This window comes from Myotis daubentonii, chromosome 20, assembly GCF_963259705.1.
Source record: "Myotis daubentonii chromosome 20, mMyoDau2.1, whole genome shotgun sequence".
Taxonomy (NCBI): Eukaryota; Metazoa; Chordata; class Mammalia; order Chiroptera; family Vespertilionidae; genus Myotis; species Myotis daubentonii.
The window spans coordinates 3,050,481-3,068,271 of NC_081859.1; the positions used below are offsets into that span (position 1 = coordinate 3,050,481).

Genomic DNA, 17,791 nt, shown 5'->3' on the forward strand with positions numbered 1-17,791 from the left:
TGATCTCTTACCCCTCACCCTCCACCTTCCCTCATAGGTTGGACAGTCTGTTCGATGCTTCTATGGCTCTGGTTTCATTTTTGTTCATCAGTTTATGTCGTTCATTATTCTTAAGAACATTAGGGACTTAGCTAGGTTTCAAGGCGGTGGATTTTTATTTCATCAGTAGTTGGGCGTTCCCTGTCCGGGGTTCCCTCTCGAATCATTAGTTCCTCTCCTCAGAGGTGTAGCTGTGCAGGATGCGTCTCTTTCATTTCTCTGAGTGCGCGGGGGGGGGGCGGGGGGGGGGGGGAGACCCTTTCCCCTGAGCCGCGTTGGAAATACATCACAAGCGCCCAAGTGACAGCTAAGCTGTTTGAGCGAAAAGGCTAATGATGAATTCCTGGGAAAAGAGCCGTGTGTTGGAGTTCGGTAGCCTGTCTTTCATCTTGGGAGCTGACACATGACCGTGAGCTTGAGCGTCACATCTACCAGTGGGAAGACGGGCTCATAAGCAGCCACTGCTTGACGCTCAGGGTTTGAAAGAAACAGTTCCTCTGAGAAGCAAGCAGAGGAGTCTCTCTATTAAGTGAAGAAAATCATCAGAATGTTTTAGCTTATAGCACAGGAAGCTCTCCTGTGCCACCGTTTTTGACTCGGCCTATTTTTTCACCAAATGTTAGATTTTTTTTTTTTTAAAGTATTTCCAACATCTGAAGACAAAAATCTTAAATCAACTTAACTTGGATTTTTGCTCTGGATCACTCAGAAAAATAAAACGTGTGCCATCAATTAAAATGTCATGTCTCTTCCTTTATTCTTGAGCCTCCCTGTGGGCCAGCACTTTCTGTATTAGCAAGACAAAAATGGGCAAGGTGAGGCTTCTCTCCTCCAGAAGTTCAAGTCCAAGGGAAGACAGATAGTGACAATAACGGCAATGTGAAGAGTTCCATAATAGAGGTATAAAACATTTTAAACAAATTGAGCTGCAGACATTCTCCAAATTACTTTGCAAGAAACCGTTGTTTTTACATACCCTTTTCAGAGAATAGCTCATTAGCTTGCCTAGATAAAGGATTGCTTTGGCAAAGAGGATTTCATCTCAATTCAATTCAATATTGGGATCCACTAATGAACTTCAAGAGGCAAATTCATCAAGCAAATATGAGAGCAGACACATTTTCATTTTGTCAAAAACGGATGCAATCTCATTTCCCCTTTCTTCTAAATATTATTATTTTTTTCATTGTTTTCATAGTCCTTGCTTAGATGCAGAAATTATTCTTCCTGGCGTGTCTTCTAGTCGAACCCCCTCTCTTTCAGAGGCCAGCACACACTCCGTCTTCTGCAGGAAATCCAAGCTCTTCCGTGGCCATCTTTGCTCTGCGATGGGCAATGTATTCCTCCAATAAATGCCTGGCATTTGACCCCAGCTGTCTTTGCCAACTGGATTATAAAGGAAAGCGTCTGTGGCATTCTAGTATAGTGATGAGGGAAGACTCTGACGATGATGATGATGATATGACGGCAGTGATGATGATGACAGCATTATGGCAAATATTTAATGAGCATTGTTCCATTAATTATCACCTGTAATAAGATGCACAGTATTATTATTAACCCTCTGTTACAGATGGAAGAAACGGAGTCTTAGAGCAATAGCGTAACTGACCCATTTCATTCTGTTTGCACTGATGTTACAGCGCGCTGACAGTTGCAAACAGATAGATTAGTAAAAGGCCCTGTTCAGTTTTATCCACTCATCTCTCTGTCTCTGGTTGGGAGATAGGTAGGTAGGTAGGTAGGTAGGTAAATAGATAGATAGATGATAGATAGATAGATAGATAGATAGATAGATAGATAGATAGATAGATGATAGATAGGTAGATAGATGATAGGTAGATAGATAGATAGATAGATGATAGAGAGATAGATGATAGATGATATAGATAGATAGATTGATAGATGATATAGATAGATAGATAGATAGATAGATAGATAGATGATAGATAGGTAGGTAGATGGTAGATAGATAGATAAATGATAGGTAGATGATAGATAGATAGATAGATCTATTGCTCGTATCTAGGTAATGGGTAATATACATCCTCTTTTGAGATACTGGAATCTTTTGGACTTAAATTGTCCCAAAGAGCCCTAGCCAGCTTGGCTCAGTGGATAGAGCGTCAGCCTGCGGACTGAAGGGTCCCAGGTTCGATTCCGGCCAAGGGCACATGCCCGGGTTGCGGGCTCGATCCCCAGTGGGGGGTGTGCAGGAGGTAGCCGATCAACGATTCTCTCTCATCGATGTTTCTATCTCTCTCCTTCTCTCTTCCTCTCTGAAATGAATAAAGAAATACATTTAAAAAATGCTTATTTAAAAAAATAAATAAATTGTCCCAAAGAATTTGATCATTGATTAGAGTTACTTTTTATAGCCCCGCATCCCCGTTGCTGCCCAGCTTGCTCTGTGAGCTGGTCTGCTTTGAACATTCTCCTCATCCAAGTGGCTATTGCTAATAGTGAGAAAGCAGGTAACCCCGTGAGTAAAAACCACGCTTGAGAGGAACGTCGTAAGGGAATGTCAGTAAATGCAGGAGATGCATTTTTACACGTAGCCCTTGGGGCTGATTTTAGCTTTTAGGAACTAGATTTTTTCCGTCTGTCTTTGCCTCCAGAGGACACCCTAACGGTGGCTTTCAGGACTTCTGTTTTCCTTCTCAATGAGTTCAGGAGAGATAATAACATTAATGAAGTGTGCATTTTGCTATGACAGTGGTCTCTGACAGTTACAGAAATAAGCACTTTTATCTCCGCCTTTCCAAGCAGAGCGTGTACAGCTAGGAGAGTGGCATTATCCACAACGCCTCTTAGTAGGTTAATGGAGCCTGAAACGGCCACTCTCCCTGCTGTTTTCTCCATCGTTTTTAACCAAACTTAAAATATTAATGTTTCAGAGTCTGGCAAGGTAGGGGTATCCCAGTATTCTTAGTTGAGCACGACGGATGTACAACATTGTTAAGAAAAAACTGGTTTTTATGAAAAATTCAACTTCTGAAAGGTTTTAATTGTTTTGTCATTGTCATTTAGATGGAGGACGTCATAGCACGCATGCAAGATGAAAAAAACGGAATTCCCATTCGCACTGTCAAAAGCTTCCTTTCCAAGATCCCTAGCGTCTTCTCTGGTAAGTTTGCCTCCGCATGGCTCTGTGTCGTCCGGGTCTTCCCCAGAACTACTTACAATCTCGTCTAGCTTTTCACTCTGGAAACTCTCAAACTCATGACGTATCGCTCCTGACAAAATGCTAACGCCGTATTTCACATCATGTTGGACACTTGAGATGATGATAAAACAAAACAAAGAAGCAAAAATCATACCCTATGCTTAGTTGCAAAGACATGGTGAACAAAGGCGCAAGGACGGAAAACAATCTCAAAATAAAGATGTCGGGGCATACGTGATGTCAACTGTATATAGGAGTTAGGAGAGTGAAAAAACATCAATTGCGGGGGAGTCAGTAGAATGTTTGTGAAGATCAGGGATGAGCTGAGTTTCAAAAATGAGCCCGGCCGGTGTGGCTCAGGGGTTGAGCATCAACTTATGAACCAGGAGGTCCCGGTTCGATTCCCAGTCAGGGCACATGCCCGGGGTTATGGGCTCCATCCCCAGTAGGGGATGTGCAGGAGGCAGCTGAGCAATGATGCTTTCTCATCATTGATGTTTCTATCTCTATTTCTCTTTCTCCCTTCATCTCTGAAATCAATGAAAATATATTTAAAACAAAAACAACATCTTTAACAAGACGCCCTACCCGACGGTCACACTAGCCTCATGGTATGTTCCCTCTTGCTTTCTCGGTCCTCGCCACAGAGGCCACTGTTCATTTCTGATACTTCACTCCGCTCTCCGTTGCCATGGCCACCTGCCACCACAGAGCTGGGATGCCTCCTCCCCTTGGCTGGGGGCGGGGTTCCTCCATTCCCTTTGCTCAACTTAGACCTACTCATCTCAGGGCTCCCCCAGTTTCCTTCCTTAAATACACTCATCCAGCCTCAGGTAGTACCTCCAGAAATACCCACCGCCACCACCTCACGCCCTGCAGATTCACCGAAAACGAGACACGTGTATTGGCATGCCGCCCCATGACTGTTCAGGACGTGTGGGTGTCTCCTATCCCGGACAGTCAAGATTGGGATGATTCTAGATCCTGGTGAAGCAAGCCTTCCCCTGTTGGATGCATTTCATGTCTTTCAGTGGATTGACCGGGAGCTGGCTGTGTTCCCCATGTAGCCACAGCAGGCAGTAAGCCGGAATTCTCTCTTCGGTTCCCTGTGAATGGTGTAGGTTTTCATTAAAATTGAATATGCCACGGAGATCAGACAGGACTGCCGGTGGCAGCTATCAAAGAAAACGGGCTGATTAGCGTTTCTGAAGATTGAACTTTTAGGGCATGAATTCTCCGGAGCCAGAGAGGCTGGTGCGCGCTCCAAATCGCTCAGCACCGTCAATGGGGAAATGGTCAGAAATGAGGAGGGAGTCTGGCCGGCCGTTCCTCTAGTTCACACAGAGCTCTTTTCTGGTTTTTTATGATTAGTTTGAAACGGTGCTCCGTTCCAAGAATGTAGGTGATTATGGAGTTGAATCTCTTTGCTCCTTTTCTTTTGCAACTTCAAACGATTCCTCACTGACTTGGTCCTCAATTAGGAGGAGCAGAATTTGTGGTCTCTGTGATGCAGGGTTGTTCTCAGCCATGAAACCTGAGGGGTATATATGAACTTAAAAAATCAAGTTGCCTTGCCCTAACCGGTTTGGCTCAGTGGATAGAGCATCAGCCTGCAGACTCAAAGGTCCCAGGTTCGATTCTTGTCAAGGGCATGTACCTTGGTTGTGGGCACATCCGCAGTGGGGAGTGTGCAGGAGGCAGCTGATCGATGTTTCTCTCTCATCGATGTTTCTAACTCCCTATCCCTTTCCCTTCCTCTCTGTAAAAAATCAATAAAATATATTTTTAAAAAAATCAAATTGCCTTGAGTCCTGGCCGGTTTTCTCAGTGGTTAGAGCATTGGGCCTCAGACTAAAGGGTCTTGGGTTCGATTCTGGGTCAAGAGCATGTGCCTCAGCTGCAGGCTCCATCCCTGCCCTGGTCGGGGCACGTGAGGGAGGCAACCAATCAATGTGTCTTTCTCACATCGATGTTTCTCTCTCTATCTCTTCCCCTCCCTTCCACTCTCTCCAGGATTACCAAAACAAAACAAAAAAATCAAGTTGCCTTTAAATGTAATAATTTAAGCGTGTCCTTTATTTCTCTAAGGGTCGTATAGATATTTCTCAATGTCATGGTGAGATGATCTATGTAGATTTAACCTTATCTTGTGGGTCACGGCTCAGGTAAGGAGGGAACAGAGCAAGCTTGGTGACGTGAGCTGGGCCAACGCAAGTTTTAATAGCTACGTAGTTTGCATCTAAATGTTTTTGAGAACGCTTTCAAGATGCCCTATATGACTTAAAACTGATTATTTTTGGAGTCAGTGTTGAGACAGTAAGAATAAGGAAGGTGGAATAGATTTCCTTGGGAGACTCTAAGACTAGGTACTTCTGAGATGCTTTAAGAATCTAAGACACTCCTTTTTACTGGGAAATATTTGCTGTCTACCCTTAGGATGGCTATCCTGGATCTGACAGAAATTCAGAGAGAGACAGATTGCTTTTTAAAAACAATTCTCAAATCTCTGGGCAGAAATGGTGCTTAGAATATGTTGTTTGTGTGCCATCCCAAAGAAAACTCAAGAATGCAGAAGGGAAAAATGTATGAACAGCTCCTAGGAGAAAAAAGTGCCTTGACTATACTGGCAGTTCTTCAAGTCCAGTTCTGAAACAAATAAATTCAGGGGCAAAACAAGAAATGTTAACTAGATCGGCAAGAGACGTGAACATTTGCCACAAAGAAAGAAAAAAAAGTCTTATTATAGTTTTGGTCATCTGTTCCACCTCTCTGGTAAAATGACAGGGCGACTGGCGTCGAGTAACGGCACAGTCCACCCAGCTGGGAACACGAGAGGCTGAGCCGCCACGTAATCAAATAGATCATTTAATTTGTCTCTGCTGTGACAGTCTCCACCCCTCTCCGTTGTCATCCTTTCTTTTTTTTGTAAAATAGCAACACGCATGATTAGAAGCAGCAAGGAACTCCCAGGCACCGGTCCTAGGTCATGACCTTACTAATGGCTAAATGCTGCTGAGAGATGAGACGCTTAGCTGTTTCGTGGGCTCTCGCTGCATTTGTCGAGAAATGATTCACTTTCAAACGCGGCCGAATCCGTTTGATCTGACCAAGCTCTTACTCATTTTGCGGCCACCAGAATGCTAGGCGAAACGGCAAGATTTCAGGGATTTTATTTTTAGCGTTAGCTTTCTTTACCGCCATGTGGACTGGGCCCAGAAACTCTTTTCTCTTTCATGGGAACTGTAGATGCTGGTCTGCTCGGTGCAATGCTTTCTTAGCATCTAAATTTGCTACTTTATTTATTTCTTATTTATTTTTAAAAAATATATTTTATTGATTTTTTTACAGAGAGGGATAGAGAGTTCGAAACATCGATGAGAGAGAAACATCGATCAGCTGCCTCCTGCACACCCCCTACTGGGGATGCGCCTGCAACCAAGTTACATGCTCTTGACAAGAATCGAACCTGGGACCCTTCAGTCTGCAGGCCGACGCTCTATCCACTGAGCCAAACTGGTTAGGGCTATTTTTTATTTTTATTTTTTTTTATTTCAGAGAGGAAGGGGGAAGGAGAGAGAGATAGAAACATCAGTGGTGAAAGAGAATCATTGATTGGCTGCCTCCTGCACCGCCCCTACTGGGGGTGGGAGATCGAGCCTGCAACCTGGGAATGTGTCCTGACAGGGAATCAAATGAATGACCTCCTGGTTCATGGGTCAATCGATGCTCAACCCCTGAGCCACACCGGCCGGGCCATTCCTGTCTTTGTGCTTCCCAGCTCTGTGTTCTTCATGGGATTTATTTCACCTGGCCGTTTGCCCTCAGTGGACACGTGACACGATTCTTACCAAAGGCCGTGCACATCTGGAGGAGAAAAGAAATGGCGCGTTTCAGTGTGTAGCCCCTGTGGTGCGTGCAGTGTCCGGCACATACAGACACTCAGCCAGTGTTAACGACTTCTCTTAGGACAGCTGATGGCGCGGACATTCGATTACACCCACGGCACATCTCACTTCTCAGCATCTCGGCAGTGGAAAGAGCACACATCTCATTATTTGCTCTGTCGGCACCCGGCGCTGCACGATGCTTTTATCTCTGCGGGGAGCACTGAAAAGATGGCAGCTCTGCTCCGTTGGCGATTACTAGCTTCGATGGGCCGCGGAGTGGAGCACCAGGAAATTGAACGCAATTTTCCAATTTCTCCAGAGTCCAAACACACTCTCCGTTTAAGTTTTGTTATCTGGTTTACGCGTCGGCTCGCAAAGATAGACTCACCCCTTGTGTGCCCTGCAGCACTGTTTGTGGGGGCCGTGGCAACAACCAAAGTGCCCTTCGATAGAGGACTGGACAAAGAAGCGGGGGTACATATGCACTAGGAACTGCTCCTCACTCGCAAGAGAAGATGCAATGCTGCCATCTGCAAAAACCTGGATGGATCTTGAGAATATCATGCTAAGCGAAAAGAGTCAGACAGAACAAGCTAAGAGCCATATGACCTCACTTATATGTGGGATATAAAACTGAAACTCATAGACACAGGCAGTAGTGTGGTGGTTACCAGAGGGAAGAGGGGATGGGGGAGGGTAGTAAGAGGTAAAGGGGGCCAAATATATGGGTGATGGAAGATGATTTGAATTGAATTTTAAAAAGTTGATTTTTTTTAGAACACTGGACATCCCCAAAATGAATGTAAATATTTTTCAAAGTCTATCTGAAATAGTGAAGAGGGTATATACAGGTTGGAAAGAAACCTGGATTTCAGTTTTACTTCTCATGATGCAAAGGAAAACAGGAAATCTATCTATATAAAAGCCTAATACGCTAAGTGTCTGACCGATAGGTCAACCGTTTGGTTGACTGGTCGACCAGGCTCTATGATGTGCACTGACCTCCAGGGCGCAGACACTCTGACCGGTAGGTTAGCTTGCTGCTGGGGTCCGGCCAATCGGGACTGGGAGAGATGGGCTGGACACGCCCTGGAACCTCCCCCAGTCCTTCCCTGGCCGGTTGGCCCTGATTGGCCCCGATCGCTGGCCAGGCGGAGGGACCCCCCCACCCATGCACGAATTCGTGCACTGGACCTCTAAGGTTAAATAACAGCTCGGGCTCTGGAGTATAAATGAACATGAATGTGTTTGGGTCTAACAACTACTGACATTTATTGAACGCTTACAATGTGCTTGGCATTCAACAAATACTAGTTCTTCAGATATATTATTTTACATGTTAGTGTTCCTACAAAGATAAGTACAATTCAGAAAAGCTAAAGAGCCAGGTGATACTGTTAGTAAGCAGTAGAGGCGACATTTGAATCTAGGTAAATCTAGATTCCGTAATCTAATTCAATCTGATTTTATAAAATCACAAAGCAGCACAGGTCACTGAAATACACTTATGAATATATTATATATCACATAGATGCCTATTGTATGATATAACTATCATACTATGATCCCATAAAATCATCCTTCCTTGTTTCATTCTGCATTTGGCATGAACAATGCCCCTTTCTTTACAGAGAAATCAGTCTAGTAAGAATCTTCTCAAGGTGACATGGGTAGGAACCAAGTGTCTATTTTTGTTTTAGGGACTTGGTTACTTTTTTATTTTTATTATTATTATTTTAATTTTCACCCGAGGATATTTTCCATTGATTTTTTTTTTAGAGAGAGTGGAAGAGAGAGGGAGAGACAGGGAGAAACATCGATGTGGGAGAAACCCATCATTTGGTTGCCTCCTGCACGCACCCCAACCCGGGTCCTGGCCAAGGAGGAGCCTGCAGCCGAGGTCAGTGCCCTTGACCGGAATCGAACCTGGGACCCTTGGGTCCGCAGGCCAACACTCTATCCGCTGAGCCACACCAACTAGGGTGGGACTTGGTTACTTTATAAGCCTCGGGGTTCATTCACCAGAGCACACCGGTGCATATCCAGTGGGAAAGGCCGCGTTTATTGAGGCGATACTTGCAGACGAGGAGGAGAAGAGAACAGCAGGCTGAGCTGCCCTGAAGGGCACCGGTGCACTGGAAGGGAACAGAACAATCCGGATGAACGTGGACAGAACAATGGCTGAAAGGCTCAGAGAAAGAACTGTGCAGGCAGAACTGGGGCGATCTCGGGTGCAGCTCCGCCAGGCAGCGCGTTGTGATGTGTTTGCTGGAAGAGGGTCTGACCTTCACTTTGTGGAAAAAGCAACATCTGCGAGGCATCGTGGAGTGGAGCGCAGTAGAGGGGGGTCTGCCGCACCGAGTGTGCTGGACACCCCTCCATTTCTGATCACCACAGGGCAGATCTGTATCCCAATTAGCCATCCCCCCCACCCCCCTTTTCATTTATTCTTTGGTTCGGATTTCTATGAACTCGGATCATCTGCATAACTGCTTGGCCGGTTTCCATGGAAACAGTTGAGCTTTCTGTGTAAATATAAGATTTTGTCCTAACTCCCCTTTGTCACATTTTGGCACAAAGAAAATAATTTAGTTGTTGTTTTTCAATTTCTTCTTTGAGACATTTTCTTATGGGAATCATGCACAAAATTGGTTTTTGGTTTTTTTTTTCTGAGCCTGCCCCATTTCCCTCCTGTAAATAGTACTCTACAGAGAAAGGAAGAGAGTTGATTTAAGATGCTCGGCCCAGCCCGGCTTGTGTGGCTCAGTGGTTGAGCATCAACCTATGAACCAGGAGGTCACGGTTGGATTTCAGGTCAAGGGCACAGGCCCTGATTGCTGGCTCCATCCCCAGTTCGGGGTGTGCAGGAGGCAGCCGATCCATGATTCTCTCTCATCATGGATGTTTCTATCTCCCTTCCTCTCTGAAATCAATAAAAATATATATTTTTAAAATAAATGATTAATGAGTTATAGGTACGACATTTTTTGGTTTTTAAAGCTTTTTGATACCAGACCTTATGTTCCTCTTCGCCTAAGCCCTCGAGAATCCAAAAGGGAAGTAAAAATAGAACTAAGATTTTCTTTAAAAACTTAAAGAACCATCCTTCTTTGGATGAGAGCAAGGAGGTTTCCTTTAATATTTGACTTTTCTCCGCTTCTGTGTTTGGCAGCATCCGGAAGCACAAATCTTATTGAAGTCATTCCTGGCTGAAAGCATTTCTGATCAAACACCAGGAAGCTAAAAATAAGTATTCTACCCGGTTTCCAGCGGTGATAGGATATTTCTCTGAACCTTTCTGATCCGGTGGCCTGCTAGCAAGAGGGCTGGAGTCATTGAAACAACGGCTCTAGAGCAGGCGAGTCCCCAGGTCCCTCGCCAATCCATGCAACTCCTAGTGGAGTCACTGAGTTTATTCTCTGGAAACCCTGGGAAGCTCCTGGTTGGAGAATTCCAGGCAGAAAAGGCCACTAAGTGCAAGGCTATATTATTGAACTTGGGGACCTTGTCCACCTTTCCCAGCCTAATTCCAGGGCCCTGACAGTCACCTGCACACTTCCTGGCGGAGACCTGAGGGCCTTTGCTTCTGGAGAAAGCCACTGAGTCCAGAGCCATGACCTTCCCCCACCAGTATCTGTTTCATCCTAAAGGGATTATCCTATATAACAAAAGCCTAATATGCTAAGTGTCCGGTCGTCCATTCAACCAATCAAAGCGTAATATGCTAATGATATGCTAAGGCCGCTCAACCGCTCGCGATGACATGCACTGACCACCAGGGGGCAGACGGTCTGACCGGCAGGTTAGCTTGCTGCTGGGGTCTGGCAGATCGGGACTGAGCAAGATGGGCCAGACACGCCCTGGAGCCCTCCCGCGGTCCCTACCTGGCTGGCCAACCTCCCAGGTCCCTCCCTGGCCCTGATTGTGCACCAGTGGGGTCCCTTGGCCTGGCCTGCGCCCTCTTGCAATCCGGGACCCCTTGGGGATGTCGGAGACCCGGTTTCGGCCCGATCCTGCAGGCCACGAATTCGTGCACCGGGCCTCTAGTCTGTTAATATTAAGCTCAAGAAAAACTGGAGGTTAAAAGAAGGGAATGGGATGGGTGCCCCTCACCTCTTAAATGAGCACTGCTCCATGCTCTCTGAATCATTTTCGATCAATAACATAGATGCTTGTGAATTGATCCCTCATTGTGCTGGTTGTAATTATATTGCCCCTTGTTCGGTCTATTTAACATTACTCTCCTGGCTTCCTCGCTTCTCCGTATGGCCTCAATAGATTCTACCTGAATAATAATAATAAAAAAAGACAGAACTCATTTTGCCACTCGGGACATGATGTTACAAACAAGTGCTAATTACAAAACGACTTGTGTTCTGTTACGTAACTGGCACACTTTGACAGCAGGGAGTATAGTGTTGGTATTTTTAAAGCTGTTTATTGTGTGTTGTTGTTGATGTTGTGTACTGAGGGGAGCTACATGACTGTCTCCTGACTGTCGTCCAAGGGACCTTGTGAGCTGTAATTTACAGGCACAGGGACAATAGCTTGGTCACAGCCTGTCCCTTCGCACGTCTCCCCGCCTTCTGCTTTCTTCAGCGCTTGGTACCTGAAGAGAGATTTTTTTTTTCTGCCCATCCCTGCCCGTGATACTGGATAGTTCCTCTGGCAACAGTCACATGGCTCCAATACAGATCTCAAGATGCTTTTCAAACTCACACAATGGGTTGACATTTTGAAGTCCTTTGGGGGAAATACAAGCGTGTGAGTCGGGATCATTTTTCCACACGTGTGCCAGCTAAGCGAAGAAAAGAATATGTTGAAGATGCCGAAATGGTAACCGAGGGCGACCTGACAGTATTCGAGTTTACATCTCTCTTTCATTTGCGGTCTTTGGTTTTCTCGATCCGTGAAAAGTGTGATGGTGTGTTTATCCTTACCAGCAAACATCAGGTAAAGGGGCAAGCTTGATGAGTCTCTAGGCCAGCGGTTCTCAACCTGTGGGTCGCGCCCCCTTTGGCGGTCGAACGGCCCTTTCACAGGGGTCACCTAAGACCATCCTGCATGTCAAATATTTCCATGACGATTCATCACAGTAGCAACATGACAGTGATGACGTAGCAACAAAAATAATTGTATGGTTGGGGGTCACAACATGAACTGTATTTAAAGGGCCAGAAGGTTGAGAACCACTGCTCTAGATGAACGGTTCCCAGGACAGATCTGTTATTATGATTCTTCATGAGAGAATTCTTTGGTTGAATAATTGTGGGATATAATGTATGCTGTATCTTCTTTTTTGGAGTTCACACAAAAAATGCATTAGTATTCTTAAGGTTCTGAGAAGTTCTGAATAGTTTTGTGGGTTTTTTTTTTGAGGGAGAGAGAGAGAAACATCGATTTGCTATTCCACTCATTTATGCAGTCATTGGTTGGTTCCTGTGTGTGCCATGACTGGGATTGAACCTGCAACACTCCAACTAACTGAGCCTCCTGGCCAGCGCAGGAATAACTTTTTTTTAATATTTCTTAACCCAACACTTGTGAGCATATCTGACTATAAGCTCCCCATCCTTTTTTTTTTTTAATTTTAATTTTTTTGCAGGCCACCTCAATTGCAGCAGCTTAGAATGCGCTATGGAGATGCGTGCTCTAGATTAAGAATTCCCAGAGGTTTGGATTTAATGAGCAAGTAAAATTAAATAGTATATTAGGGGACTGTCATAGAGTCGCTAACTTTATTTTGCCAAATAAAGACATAGAAAATACTGTAATCTGATATTGCTCTAATTCATTAAAAGGAAGGACATTTTATTACCGAAAAAAATTTAGAAGAGGCAATGCAAAATAAACTTTGGAAAAAGTAGATGTATTTAGCTTCATAAAAAAATGTCAACGTATCTTTTTTCTTTTTCTTGCTCCATTTTGAACTGATGAGGATTTTGTCAGGAACATATGATGCTAGGCACTGATGTTGCCTGTGGAACATTCTTTCCTCTTCTGTTAGGTATCAGAACCCCCACTTTTCTAGAAGGAGAATTCATCCAATGTGGTTTGTTTGGGGTGCTGTGGGGGCTCCCTGTGCTCCCTGGTCGAAGGGGTGGGGGTGTGGCTAGGGCTGACCCAGCTGAGCCCACCATCCCCTGATCACAGCCTTCGGATGTCAGCTTCCACCTTTAGTTCTGTGTGGAGAGGATTTTTTTTTTTTTTTTAAAGAGGAGCAGTTTTGAAAGACACTGTGGCTGCCCGGCCAGCGTGGCTCAGGGGTTGAGCATCAACCTAGGAACCAGGAGGTCACGGTTCGATTCCCTGTCAGGGCCCAGGCCCTGTTGTGGGCTCGATCCCCAGTAGGGAGCGTGCAGGAGGCAGCCGATCTATGATTCTCTCTCATCGTTGACGTTTCTATCCCTCTCTCCCTCTCCCATCCTCTCTGAAATCAAGAAAAATATTTTTTTAAGTAAACAGAAGATGACTAATAAAAGAAAGGAAGGGAGGAAGGAAGGAAGGAAGGAAGGAAGGAAGGCAGGCAGGCAGTGGCTGCTGTGCGGACCGCGGCTTTAGGAGAAAGAGTGGGCGCAAGGAGGCCGAGGAAGAGGCTCAGGGTTCGTTCCAGGGGAGAGATGCTGAGATGAGGTTCGTGCAGAAGCGACGAGAATGAGTCAGGTTTTGAGATTCTGCTGACAGAGCCAATAGGGCGTGATGATGGGGACGGAGGGAAAGAGGGCGATCGGGGAGACCCTACATTTGCATTTTCACAACAGGATGGAAGGTGTGGAGTCTGCTGAGCTGTGTGTGTGTGTGCGCGCGTGCGTGTGCGTGTGTGTGTCCATGCGTGTGTCCATTTTTAATACATTATCTATAGCTTTTGGAAAACTAGGCCAACTTAAAATAAATGTCTTCCAATGCTCACGGGGAGAGGAGCAACAGTCACCTACCGATAGCATCTCACGCACCTGCTGACTCAGCCGACCATGGCTGATGTCAAAGAGAAAAGAAACCCCTCGAAGCCTCACGGGCAGTCCAGTCTCACCATTGTCCTGAGAGAGGAGCCGGTGAAACACCACAACTGGCTCACTCTCTCTTTTTTTAAATATACACTTATTGGTGCCAGAGAGGAAGGGAGAGGGAGAGAGAGAGAAACATCAATGACGGGAGAGAATCATGGATCGGCTGCCTCCTGCACGCCCCACACTGGGGATCAAGCCCACAACCCGGGCATGGGCCCTGACCGGGAATCGAACCGTGACCTCCTGGTTCATAGGTGGACGCTCAATCCACTGAGCCACACCGGCCGGGCCAGCTCATTCTCTTAAAAAAATCGCCACACATCAGGGAGGCAGGGACAACCCAAGAAGCATGATCTTTCCTCTCAGCGTCCCGGTTGGATCAGATGCTCTTGGGCAAACGAGGCAGCTGAGTCTGGTGTCACATGGCGCCTGAGGAAGCCTTCGGGACAAAGTCACAGACCCGGCCCAACAGAAGGCTGGGGCATTGTGCCTCTCGCTTTCTCCTCGGGCCACAGCCATCACCTTTCCAAGCTGAACCCCACCCCACCCCACCCCCCACCCCAGGAGAAATGAAAGGAGATGAGGCCAAGGCAGTGTTTGCTGGCAGCTGCTGTTTCCATCCGACCCGATGCCCGTGCGCAGCTGGCGCTGGAGGTCTCTCTGCCCCTCGACGCTGTCACATCGGGGAGGGTGGGGACACCCTGTCACAGGAGCACGTCATCCCCTTTGGGTGGAATTACCCAGTGTCGCGGCAAATAGATCCGCGCGCTGGGGAACCTGGCGGTGAGCAAGAGCCTGGGATGCGAGGTAATTGAATAGTCACGGGGCTGATTCTCCTGCAGACGCGGCAGCCTTCGTCTCGGAGGCTTAAGTAGGACGTTTCTTGCTTCGTACCCACCGCTGCTCCGGCCTGGCCTGCTCCGGGGGCCCCCCAGGCTCTGGCAGGCTGTGCAAACGCCTTGCCAACCTGTTAGACTTGCCACCGAAATGGCCCTCAAGCACAATTCCAAACCCCAGCGTAGCCCTTTTTGGTTTTGTTTTTTAAAGGAATGAATAAGGCAGCTTAAGGGGCTCTGTGTGAAGGGAATGGGAATAATGACGTGGGTTTTTGAAACGTTGCACTGAACACGGGCACCGGCACCAGCACCTGTGCCCGGAGGGGGAAGGACTGGGCGCGAGCTGTTTGGCTGGGTGGCTGTTCTTTGCTGCCTGGGGACTTGGTGTCGGCGAGCAAACGTGGATTGGAGCCGCCTCGTAGTCCATCCTGCTCTGGTTTCTGCTTTTATGTCCCCTCAGCCCGACTGAGCCACCTCCAGAAATCTTAGCCCTTCGACCTCCCTCTACCCCTCTCTCTGTCTTCTTAAAACTATATACTTTTATTGATTTCAGAGAGGAAGGGAGAGGGAGAGAGAGAGAAACATCCATGATGAGAGAGAATCATGGATCGGCTGCCTCCTCCACGCCCCCTGCTGGGGATCAAGCCAGCAACCCTGGCACGTGTCCTTGACCGGAATCAAACCCGGGACCCTTCAGTCCGCAGGCTGACACTCTAGCCACTGAACCATACCAGCCAGGGCTACCTCTTCCACCTCGTCCTCCAGCAGAGCAACAGATTTCTCCCACCTGCCCACGTTGGTTAGCCCCCTTGCCTGGGACAGTCCTTCCCTCTCTCTGCGGGTCTAATTCCTACTTTCTCCCTCTCTCCGTGGATCTAATCCCCAGTTTCTTCACAAGACAGATCAAGTCCTGTACCCTTTGAAGCTCTCTGTGGCTGTCCCAGTGCATTCTGGGTCATGGTTGGATGGCACTTGACTGTAATGCCCATTTTATGATAGCTCTTGTTAAGAATGTGTCCTATCTTGCCCTGGCTGGTGTGACTCAGTGGATAGAGCGTCGGCCTGCGGACTGAAGGGTCCCGGGTTTGATTCCGGTCAAGGGCACATGACCGAGTTGCGGGCTTGATCCCCAGTAGGGGGCGCGCAGGAGGCATCCCATCCATGATTCTCTCGTCATTGATGTTTCAATCTCTCTCTCCCTTCCTCTCTGAAATCAATAAAAATATATTTTAAAAAGTTCATCCTTTGGCCTTGGCTGGTGTGGCTCAGGAGGTGAGCTGAAAGCTCGCCGGTTTGCCTCCCGGTCATGGCACACGCTTAGGCTGTGGGTTTGGTCCCTGGTCGGGGTGCATGCAAGAGGCAACCGATAGATGTTTTTCTCTCACATCGATGTTTCTCTCTCTCTCTCCCGCTCACTTCCTCTCTCTTTAAAATCAATAAAAAACATATTAAAAAGAAAAAGATGAATCCTTGGTCCAAACAGATAGGTGGGCTCAGTGCAACACGCGTATGGGACTGGATTGCATGTCATTTTCATTGCAGAGCTTGCCTTGTGTGAGCTATGGAGCCTGCTTTCCTCCACGTGGGAGCCTCAGCTTTCATTCCAGTGAGAACCTACTCCCCCTTCAAGGCCAGTTGAAGTGCCTTTCCCAGTTGCCAGAGGCAGGAACGATTTCTTTCTTCCCAAGATTTGCATCGTCCTGTCTCCCACCCACATCCACATTCGTAACACTTTCCTACTCTAGTTACTTATGGAAATGTCTTTCTGCCTTCACTCGATTGTGGCCTCTTAATATCACAGTGCTTCTGGGAACATCATAAATATTCAAAGGATTTAATGAATAAACAAATCAATTGACTAGTTTCCCTATTTAGGAAGTGACTGCATAGTCACATGGTTGGACGAGGAATTTTCGCTTGCCTATTCCTGTGACAACATTTGGGCCACAGCCAAAAGGACTGGAGACAGCCTACCAAACCTTAATTCTGTAGAAACCTATAGGCAAATAATAGAGAGTGTATTTATTAAGAGAGCCTGATGAATTTAAAATCGATAGAGTGCTGTGGCCCGTTGATGTTTAAAATTTGATATTTAGATAGCATTGCATTCAAGGCTAACATCGTAAGTACATTCGGATTCTATCTAGACAACGCTATCTGATGGTTGGACAGTCTCGAGTTTCATCGATTGAGGGGTGGATGTAGACAGAGAGCGCATGCGCTGACGGAGATAATTTTGGCTTTCTATATTTGGTGCTATCGTGTGGTCTAGACTTTGCATTTTAAGACCTACAACTCAATAACCATTGGAAATGTAAGCGTGTGGAAGAAAAGAGCAATTATTTCGCAAAGCAGAGAAGAAGAAAACGCAGGCTTGGTGTGAATCTGGCATCTGGCAGCGAAGACTTTTGTAGAAACAGCGTTTGACTGTCTTTTATCTAGAGCCGGCCATCGCCGCCATTTCCCAGGTTCATGTCCCGACACCAGGGAGGTGGCCTGCAAGGAGGTTCTCTTTCTGTCCCCTCCTTGGAATTTTCCCGAGAGTAGGACTTCCGTTATCAGGCCGAAAAGTCCCGCGAATATGCCAGCTGTCCCAAGTGACATTCCCTTGCATTGTGCCCTCCTGCCAGCATGCCTTTTACTAATACGATACGGCAGAGACAGGTCCGTTATGTCGCGACGCTGAGGAACTGTCATACTGTAAGTGACGTCTCGATGCTTCCATTCTAAGGGGACAGCTTCTGAGACCCATGGACAAGGTCATTTCCTTTGGCTCAGCCCCAGTGGGAAGCGGCTTGTCTTTTGAGCTGCATTTTCCCATGAGCAGGGAGGAGGCCGCCGTCCATCCGAGCTGTG

At 46.7% G+C, this 17,791-nt stretch overlaps 1 protein-coding gene across 4 annotated transcripts in view; it reads left to right on the forward strand.

Annotated features, from left to right (window-relative positions):
* The window catches only part of RGS7 (regulator of G protein signaling 7), a 125,732-nt gene that overhangs the window by 62,652 nt on the left and 45,289 nt on the right, over positions 1-17,791 (forward strand). For all 4 annotated transcript variants that reach the window (XM_059677746.1, XM_059677748.1, XM_059677750.1 and 1 more), the window contains exon 3: positions 3,070-3,166. In XM_059677746.1, coding sequence (XP_059533729.1) covers positions 3,070-3,166 — 97 coding nt within the window. The remainder of the gene's footprint in view (positions 1-3,069; positions 3,167-17,791) is intronic.